Genomic DNA, 8,060 nt, shown 5'->3' with positions numbered 1-8,060 from the left:
CACTTGTGCTCACGCTCACTGGCTCTCTCTCACACACACACACACACTCACTCACTCACACACACTCACTCACACACACACACGCTGCTGCGTTTAGTCCTTCAGCGTCTGCGCAGGATGAAGCTTAAACTGTATTTGATTAGCATCACACGACGCGACTCACCGGCTTCAGTGTAACGCAGGCCCACCTTCTCCTCTCCGTCCTCTTTAGGTGGAGGCCAGACGGCCTGCAGACGGCCAGGGGTTCGGTCCTCACCGTCGGACGGAGACGTGACCTCAGACTGAGCAGAAACAGAGACAGTGTGCAGAAAAATCACTGCACTGCATGAACACACACACTCTGTTCCATTCAGTACTCGTATTTAATACTTCAGAACTAACCAAAACTAACAGAAAGTCACATTCATTTATAAAGACACACCAAGAGCGCAGATTATCACTTATCAAATTGGCTTTGGTGAGTAAAATAAAACGTAACTTGCCAGCATGGTAACATGATATAAGTCAAGCTGTGAGCGAGAGAACCTCCACCGAAACATCTGATCATCTGTGCTGATTCTCACCAAAATGCAAAATGCAAAAAATAAAATAAATAAATAAATTATGGACAACAGTAAAATACTGTTTAAAAAAATATTTATTAAAATATTTAATAAAATTAAATAATTTCAACAATTAAAAATCAATACTGTTAATAAAATACTGTTACTGGTTGCTCGTGTTATTTCACAGTGCATTAACTAATATTAACAGATAAAACTTTTGATTTACAAATGTACTGATAAATGTTGAAATTAGCATCAATAATAATAATAATAATAATAATAATAATAATAAAATTGATTGTGGTGTAATTAATCATCTGTATGATTACAGTATTGTACTGTATTGTGATACTCTGTGGGACTCTCGATAGAAATAATGAAATGATAAATAATAATAAATAAAAAAATTATATTATTTCTATTTTTATAGGGACAAAAAATAAATAAATGTTCATTGCCTGTAAACAATATTATTAATTAATTAATTTAATTAGTAATTATTAATTTATTAATTAATTTATTTATTTATTGCCAGTAACTTATTTCAGTTAAATTCACTGACGTGTAGCAAAAACGTTCATTTGGACCCTAAAACTTTTGATTTACAAATGTACTGATAAATGTTGAAATTAGCATCAATAATAATAATAATAATAATAATAATAATAATAAAATTGATTGTGGTGTAATTAATCATCTGTATGATTACAGTATTGTACTGTATTGTGATACTCTGTGGGACTCTCGATAGAAATAATGAAATGATAAATAATAATAAATAAAAAAATTATATTATTTCTATTTTTATAGGGACAAAAAATAAATAAATGTTCATTGCCTGTAAACAATATTATTAATTAATTAATTTAATTAGTAATTATTAATTTATTAATTAATTTATTTATTTATTGCCAGTAACTTATTTCAGTTAAATTCACTGACGTGTAGCAAAAACGTTCATTTGGACCCTTAAAATCAGATAAAAACTGATAAATATAATAATAGTAAAAAAAAAATAATAATAATAATATTTTTAGTAAATTTCTATTTTTATTAACATTTGTTTGGACCCTTAAAATAAGATAAAAACAGAAAAATATAATAATAGTAAAAAAAAAATACTAATAATAATAGATTTAGTAAAAATCAAATAAATAGAAAAAAACTTAAAATCAAATAAAACAGAAAAACATAAATAATAATAACAAACAAACAAACAATAAATAAATAGTATTTCTATTTTTACAGGGACAAAATTAACTTTTCTTTGCCTTCCAAAAATATTTATTGCCAGTAAATTTTCTTGAATAAATCCACTGACGTGTGTAGCAGTGGACCCTTAAAATCAGATAAAAACATAAACTACTGTAACTACGATGCTAGAAATGATTCACACTCTGAATGTATTTGATTGAATAAGTACGTTAACAACAGCATGAAGAGGGATTAATTAGAGAAGGATCACGTCGATAAATCATCTGTAACACATACTTTCTCCTCAGCGACCGGAGCTTTGCTCAGCTGTCTTAATAATAATAGATTTAGTAAAAATCAAATAAATAGAAAAAAACTTAAAATCAAATAAAACAGAAAAACATAAATAATAATAACAAACAAACAATAAATAAATAAATAGTATTTCTATTTTTACAGGGACAAAATTAACTTTTCTTTGGCTTCCAAAAATATTTATTGCCAGTAAATTTTCTTGAATAAATCCGCTGACGTGTGTAGCAGTGGACCCTTAAAATCAGATAAAAACATAAACTACTGTAACTACGATGCTAGAAACGATTCACACTCTGAATGTATTTGATTGAATAAGTACGTTAACAACAGCATGAAGAGGGATTAATTAGAGAAGGATCACGTCGATAAATCATCTGTAACACATACTTTCTCCTCAGCGACCGGAGCTTTGCTCAGCTGTCTCTCAAAGATAGCCCTCAGCAGCTCTTTATCGTTCTTCTTCTTCCTCCGAACAGCGTCCAGATCCAGCGCTGCATCCAGCGGATCCTTCTGAGCAGGTTTCGAGCTGAATAATATGGATTTGTCAGCAACAGCATCAGAAGACGAATCCGTCGCCGCGGATTTGTCCTCGTTCGATGCTTTCTGTAGCAACCTGGTGATTTCAGACTGACTTCTGGGTTGGTTTTTCTTTTTAGTTTGTTGTAGTTTGGCTTTGTTGACGTGTTGTTCGAGGCTCAGCAGCGCTCGGTCCGCGTCTCGCTGTTTGATTTCTGCAAGCGTCTCCCTCTCGTCTCCGAGCGCTCCTTTCTTTAACACCCGTATCCCGCTGAACAGAGCCGGCAGCTGGTGTCTGTTGTCCTGTTTGGAGTCGTTTATCGCAGAAGAGAGAGCGATAGACCCGGACCCCGTCTGTGGAAGATCTGAGGAGGGTAAAGCAGAAGCTGCACTCTCAGTCTCTTCTTTTTGGGAATCGGTCGGAGATGTCGGATCTGCTCCGGAATTCCCTTCTTGGTTTGAATCACCTGAAACTAAAGAAGCCTCCTCACCTGCGTTACGAGACTCAGAAGCAGGTTTGAGAGGAGGAACGAAACTTCTGTTCGGTAATTCTGACGCTGAATCTACGCTCCGAGACGGCGCTTCTTTTCTGGAATCGTCTGACGAACGATTGAGTTTTGCGTATGGACCGGTCCGACTCAGAATCGAAGCGTCTTTAAGCGATCGCTCCACGAGACTCTCGGCTTTGACAACGAACGGCTCGAGTCTGTCCGCGGATCCTTCATGTTCCCTGTCAACGACAAGAAGACTTAAAGCGGGGGTTTTACACTCATACTTACCAAAATTAACATGCAAAAAAACGATTTTTGGTTTGTTTTCCAGTACAACTATCTAAACATTCTTAAATCAAGATATATGTGACCCTGCAGCACAAAAGCAGTGTTAAGTCGCTGGGGTATATTTGTAGCAATAGCCAACAATACATTGTATGGGTCAAAATTATAGATTTTTCTTTTATGCCAAAAATCATTAGGATATTAAGTAAAGATCATGTTCCATGAAGATATTTAGTAAATTTCCTACCGTAAATATATCAAAACTTAATTTTTGATTAGTAATATGCATTGCTAAGAACTTAATTTGAACAACTTTAAAGATGATTTTCTCAATATTTAGATTTTTTTGCACCCTCAGATTCCAGATTTTCAAATAGTTGTATCTCAGCCAAATATTGTCCTATCCTAACAAACCATACATCAATGGAAAGATTATCTATTCAGCTTTCAGATGATGTATAAATCTCAATTTTGAAAAATTGACCCTTATGACTGGTTTTGTGCTCCAGGGTCACATATTACAAGATACATGATTTATTTATTTATTTTGAGGGGAAAAAAGCATCAAAATAAAGTGAGTGTTTGCTTAAAACAAGAAAAAATATTGGTCAGAGAGGTATGATAATCCTAAAAAGTCTGCAAATAATAATCTATAAATAATCTCGTTTCCCCTTTGAATTAACCCTAATTATTGTGTGCAATTTTCCTTTTCCTGAAAATGCTAGTTAATGTTAAAGTATTGGACTAAAATGTACTTTTAGGTTATTACAACTTCCCCAAAAATTTGGATTTTTTTTTTGTTTTATTATTATTATTTTATTTTATTTATTTATTTTACACTTGTGGCATTGCTGGTCAAAAATGATCCCAAAAATTGCTTATTATTATTATTATTATTAAATATTATTTTTTGTTTTATGTTTTTTTTTCGTTATGCTATATTATTACTAAATCTCGGATACAATATATTTTCTTTCAATAAGCACAGGTTTGGTATTTCTTCCTGGAACTGATTGATCGTAGGCAGAAACTGAGGTGCATGAGCTCATATCAATGAACCGTACGATCAACCAGATCCAAAAAGAAGCACAAAACCTGTGATAAACGAAAGAAAACAAACTGAATCCAAGATTTGCTGATAATACAGTACAACGAAAGATTTACAAGCAACTTTTAAAAGCCCATTTGAACCAGGAAGACCACATTTTCAGCACAGCACAAGGGTTAAGTTTATGTTTCTTAAGATATTTTTTTTGTTTTTAGCAATTTTGTTTTATTTGTTTTACCAACTTAATTTTGGTAAATTTTTTCAGAAAATAAGAATTAACATCATAACATCACCATTTTCAACAAAAAAACGATGAACTTTTTAAGCGTTTTGGTCATTAAACGCATTTTGGGGGCCTGAAAATGCTAACTTTTGAAAACATGCACATTTTTACCGTTATCTTCTTCATTTAGACTACAAAAAAGCATATTAGTGAAAACGGTGACGTCATGCGTGTGCGTGTTCACGTGTAACATCGCCATCTACTGGCCTGGCATCAGTAATACAGTTTTTAAGTCGTTTTTTCGGATCCATGAGAACGGGGAATGTTTTATTGTCTGTAAGCGAAAAACGCAAAGGAAAAATTTTCTGTTTTTACGACACTTAGTACTACTACTAATGATAATGATAGTAATGATAGTACTACTACTAATAATACAATTATTATTAAAACATTCTTTTTTAAGGAATATTTACCATTAAATTATTTACCAGAAAAATGTAAATACACAACACAATATTTCTGAAAAAAAAAAAAAAATAAATAAAATAATAATAAATTAGTTTTTTAATAAAATCAGTTAATTAGAGATGCTTTTGATTATTAAAATGTAATGAAACCATTCAAATGGAATCCAGAAAATTAATGGAAAACACAGAATTTGGTAATAAATTGCTGTTAAATTGTGTAATATTATTTATTTCAATTTATTAGACATGCTTTTTGATTGATATTTTTAATTTAACCATTAAAACAGAGTCAGAGAAAATTCAAACGGAAAAAACAGAATTTGGAAAAAAAAATAAAAATCGAATTTGGGAAAAAATAAAAATGGAATTTGGGGGGGAAATAAAAATGGAATTTGGGAAAAAATAAAAATGGAATTTGGAAAAAAATAAAAATGGAATGTGGGGGAAAATAAAAATGGAAATGAAATAAAGCTGTCATTTTGCTTCAAGCAAGTGCATCTCGATTTAAGAATCTTGATTTTTTTACTGGAAAACAAGGAAAAAGGTAATTTTTGTTGCAGTGTGGCAGTTCCTCCGAGGCGACCTCGTCACCTGACCTTTCCTGAATGCTTGTGGCGTCTTCCTCATCCTCATCGTCGATGTACGTCTCCACTCTGGTCACCTGCACCAGATACGGATCACCTCCAGATTTCAGGCTCAAAGGATCTGCTACTCTGATATGACCATTAGTATCTTCATCAGGCAATGTTCGGAATGATGTCAACACAGCCGCCGTCTGATCCGACATGAGGAACCTTGAAGAGGTCCAAGTGTGGTCTGGATCCATAATTCCTGTTTGCATTGGATCCTATGAAGTGAAATCCAACAGCTGCATAGTTAGTGTGGTTTTACTCCAACCTGCATGCGCACTAGTTTCACAGACTGGAGAAAACAAAAGGTCTTTGTGCATGAAAATCCCCGGGTTTCTCTCTCTCTTGCTCCAGTTCTAACGAGCTGCGAGCCGCTAAAGCATTTTGGAAGCACTTTTGTTTCATGCAGTTCTAGTGAGTCCAGTGCGATTCTCAAACGAGCGAAAGAAAACGGAGAGTCTGAAGTGTCTCAGTGTCGCACTAGTCCAGCGAAAAGGAAACTTACAGAACTAACGGATACGAGCTCAAGATATTTCCCTGCTCCGGCGGAGTCCGTGAAGGCTTGTTTTTCTCCTGGAGAAAGTTCAGCGCTGTCTTTGGAGAGGAAGGAGTCACGCAGGTCTGAATACTTTTCCCTCTAACCACTCCCTCTCTGTGAACCTGGCAGAAATTCACCTGCGAGTGTCCGGTTACTCGAGCGCAGGAGCTGGAAGTGCAAGGCAGGGATTCAGTCTCTCTCTCTCTGTAATCTCCTGCAGGGTCAGGTGGAGTGGGCGGAGCCACACTATTACAACAGTGGCTATAATCAGCTCTGCTGAGGTCACTGGCCACGCCTCTCTGTTGCTATAGCACTGACCTGCAGTGCTTGAATACAGAATCAAGTGTGCAGCGAGAATCAGTGACCGTCTGCAAACTTCCTGCACAACTTCCAGTGATGAGAGACTGGTCATAGTTAATTAGGGGGAAAAATGCATATGCATAGAATGCATATAGAATACATATGCATAATATAATAAAATATATAAAACATAAAATAAAATATATAAAAATATATTTAAAAAATATAATAAAAATATAAAAATCTATACGTATTTTAAATATTTGCATAATATTTAAAACATTAAATTAATACTTAAAAATAATTAAAAAATGCATAAAATGCAAGAATATGCATAGAATGCATATAGAATACAATAAAAAATTTTAAAAATATATAATAAAAATATAAAAATCTGTACATATTTTAAATATTTGCATAATATTTATGTAACATGAACATAATACTTAAAATAATTTAAAAATGCAAGAATATGCATAGAATGCATATAGAATACAATAAAAATATATAATAAAATATATTTCAAATATATAAAAATATATATAATAAAAATATAAAAACCTATACGTATTTTAAATATTTGCATAATATTTATTTAACATTAACATAATACTTAAAAATAATAAAAATTTAAAATTAACACAAAAATATCATCAGAATATAAGTATACATGTTTATATATTTTTTCTAAAACATTAAAAACTATTATAAAATAACAGTCTTCTTTCTCATAAACGTGTCTTTATCAGGTCTGCTGGTTAGTTGTGTTTCTCTGAGCACATGCCGCTCCAGAAGCCAAGCGCTCCGGTCGTCACGGCGATCTGGCAAAGATCCCGCTCAAGTTCACGGACTGTTTGTTTGTTCCGGGATGAAAGGAAATTCATCCCAAAGAAAAGTGTCTTAATGAAACACCCGCAACATGTGGCAAAGTTCGGTTCAGAGCTGAAACTAGTCCTTCATGTGCAGGGGCCTACATTAGTGCGGCGGGACTGTAACCAGTCCGGGCCTCTTCTGAGCTCTTCTTATGTAAGAGAACCAGCGCTTATGAGCACTGAGAGCGATTACAGCCGCCTGCTTCTTGAGTCATAAGAACAAGAAACACAGTGTAAATGTGTTTGCATTCAGTTTAGGTAGAAAAAGTGTCATTTATTTAAAGTGCATTTTTACCATGGTTTCAGTTTGTGTAAAAGCATATAACACTCCCCATAAAAAAAATAAAATAAATAAAAACATTAAAAGTGTTTAACATTTTCGCTTGACACCAGAGTGTTAATTTGCAAAACATAAAACATAAATATTAAGAAAAGGACATCACAATAAGTAGTCTTTATTTACAGTAAGCAAACTAAATTAGACACTGACAAACAAATGTTTTTTGTTTTATCTTTTATGCATGCTATTTTTATTTCTTATGTCTGTTGTGATAAATATTTTTTACATAAAGCATTTTGAATTGCTTTTGTGTATATTATGTATATCTATATAAATAAACTTACCTTATCTATTATA

General features: G+C 33.1%; 1 protein-coding gene across 1 annotated transcript in view; it reads right to left on the bottom strand.

The window, feature by feature from the left end:
- Positions 1 to 6,504, bottom strand: part of LOC107711906 (formin-like) — a 58,881-nt gene extending 52,377 nt beyond the window's left edge. The window contains exons 1-3 of the mRNA XM_016516996.1: positions 5,681 to 6,504; positions 2,442 to 3,300; positions 164 to 281 (exon numbers count right to left, since the gene is read on the bottom strand). Coding sequence (XP_016372482.1) covers positions 164 to 281; positions 2,442 to 3,300; positions 5,681 to 5,925 — 1,222 coding nt within the window. The 5' untranslated portion in view covers positions 5,926 to 6,504. The remainder of the gene's footprint in view (positions 1 to 163; positions 282 to 2,441; positions 3,301 to 5,680) is intronic.
- Positions 6,505 to 8,060: the final 1,556 nt, after the last annotated feature.

The sequence above is a fragment of the Sinocyclocheilus rhinocerous genome, unplaced genomic scaffold, assembly GCF_001515625.1.
Source record: "Sinocyclocheilus rhinocerous isolate Xijiao unplaced genomic scaffold, SAMN03320098_v1.1 scaffold2493, whole genome shotgun sequence".
Lineage (NCBI taxonomy): Eukaryota > Metazoa > Chordata > Actinopteri > Cypriniformes > Cyprinidae > Sinocyclocheilus > Sinocyclocheilus rhinocerous.
This window is presented reverse-complemented; position numbering and strand designations above follow the sequence as displayed.